This window comes from Sinocyclocheilus anshuiensis, unplaced genomic scaffold, assembly GCF_001515605.1.
Source record: "Sinocyclocheilus anshuiensis isolate Anshui unplaced genomic scaffold, SAMN03320099.WGS_v1.1 scaffold2668, whole genome shotgun sequence".
Taxonomy (NCBI): Eukaryota; Metazoa; Chordata; class Actinopteri; order Cypriniformes; family Cyprinidae; genus Sinocyclocheilus; species Sinocyclocheilus anshuiensis.
In genome coordinates, this window is record NW_015542734.1 from 171,539 (window position 1) to 173,789 (window position 2,251).

A 2,251-nucleotide genomic window follows, 5' to 3' on the forward strand; every position below is an offset into this window, starting at 1 on the left:
TGTGTGTGTGTATGGCAGTGTGTGTTTACGGTAAACAGGGGAAAACTGAGCTGAATTGTGTTTCCATGTTAGTGTGCAAGTCGAGCAGCCCCTCTGCAAACTCCCACAGATCTGAACCACAGCCTTGACATGCATCACTGCCAGCACACTGGACACGCTACACACAGAAAGCACTATGGAGCATCTGTGTACAGCGTTCAACTATAGAGTGACCCTGAAGCATCTTCAGTGTGAGACTCTAAACAACACAAAACAAATCATTTAAATACATGAAGTCAATGAAGAACATGGTTTTATGTTAGGCTTCTCACACTGATGACAACAAATGACTGGAAATCAGGGCATTTTTGCTTCCCCCCAAAAAACGATACAATGATCAGTTCGTAAAAGAAAGTTTTTTCTTAGTGTGAAGAACATTTTAAAAATACCTTTTTCACAATATTTTATTATCATGAAAGTGACCTAATGATATTTTCTATCCCTAAACCCTCACCAAATCCTTTTAGGTTTTACTATCGGCCTCATAATCAAACTTCATAATCTTGGGATTGTATGTGAAATGCATGTACAAGCTATCCTGTATCTCAGTTATCTTCAAAAATATTTAATATCAAATAAAAAATAACATTTAGTATAAATCAGGCTTTACAACAGCATCCAAAAACAGCATGTCCAGTATTTACACTGTATAAAGAAAACTGTAGAAACAAACCTTAAATATGCTTTTGTGTGAAGAGATGCTCACGGTTTAACATTCGATAAGAGCACGAGAGTGGAATATTTACAGTGATGTTTCTCATATTGCTTTTATCTGTGAAGGGTTTGCGTGTTTTGCAGTATCAGAAATGATTGACATACAGTATATTGTCATATATAAGGCCTGTCTGTCGTGGGGAGTCGTGGCCTAATTGTTAGAGAGTCGGACTCGTATTCCAAAGGTTGTGGGTTCGAGTCTCGTACCGGCAGGGATTGTAGGTGGGGGGAGTGAATGTACAGTGCTCTCTTCCACCTTCAATACCACGACTGAGGTGCCCTTGAGCAAGAACTGAACCCCCAACTGCTCCCCGGGCGCCGCAGCATAAATGGCTGCCCACTGCTCCGGGTCTGTGTTCAAGGTGTGTGTGTGTTCACTGCTGTGTGTGTGCACTTTGGATGGGTTAAATGCAGAGCGCTAATTCTGAGTATGGGTCACCATACTTGGTCACCTGTCACATGTCACGTCACTCACTGTCTGCAGTTCAGTTCAGTTCAGCATATTTGTTTGAAGTCTTTGCATGCATTCAGATCTGATTCTGATACTGGCTGATGAACTGATATCTGAGTATTTGTGCAAATGTAACTGTGACTGACTCATGTAAAGGACCGAATGCTGAAATGCTGAAAAACACTTATGCAAAGACCTCTTTCTGCTCACGATTTCAGGTCCATATCGCAAAAGCGACTGTCGTGTTTGAAACCGTTTCTCTTTCAGGCTGCATGAGGGTTTGTGACTGGGTTTGTGACTGCCTTTAATTAGGTTCGATTTGTCACGATTCAGTCCAGAGCCTGAAATGTGCTCGGGCTTCAAGAGAGCTTACGCGATGACGGAGAGCTTGAGTTTGGGGTAGATGGATTTGATGGGTGAGGTGGTGGCGTTCCCGGACGAGATGGTCGTCTCCAGTCCCTGGCGGTTCACGTCTGTCTTCGTGAAGCTGATGCGGATGCCGATCTTCCTCACGCGGCCGTCTTTGGTCATCAGGCAGCGGCGGCAGAGCAGCTTCAGAATAGCCCTGCGCATGTCTCTGCTCGTCAGCGTGTAAATGACGGGGTTAATGAGGGAATTAGTTATGGCCACGCCCAGGAAGTAATCAGCCTTGAAGAGAACAGGACACGTCTTCACGGGACACACGAAGTCCATCAGCAGGAGCACGAACAGCGGCATCCAGCACACGATAAACACTCCCACCACGATGGTGACGGTCTTCAGCAGAGCCATGTACTTCAGCGAGCGATGGCCGTAGGGTTTGCGCTGAACGCAGCTCGGGTTCTGCGTGTTGGACTTGACGAAGTGAAAGATGCGTGCGTACAGAAGGACGATGGCCAGCAGGACGGTCAGGAACACAAACACGCAGAAGAAGATGTAGCTCTTGGCGTAGAGTGGCAAGACGGTGGAGCACCACTTGAGATGATGCAGACAGTTCCAGCCCATAATAGGCAGAGCGCCTAGCAACAGCGACAGCGCCCAGCTGGCGGCGATCAGAGCGAACATGCG

General features: G+C 46.2%; 1 protein-coding gene across 1 annotated transcript; it reads right to left on the reverse strand.

The window, feature by feature from the left end:
- Positions 1-1,299: 1,299 nt before the first annotated feature.
- On the reverse strand, positions 1,300-2,248 carry LOC107694584 (sphingosine 1-phosphate receptor 3-like). Its single transcript, XM_016494282.1, has one exon. The coding sequence runs from the start codon at positions 2,246-2,248 to the stop codon at positions 1,574-1,576; it is 675 nt and encodes a 224-aa protein (XP_016349768.1). The 3' UTR covers positions 1,300-1,573.
- Positions 2,249-2,251: the final 3 nt, after the last annotated feature.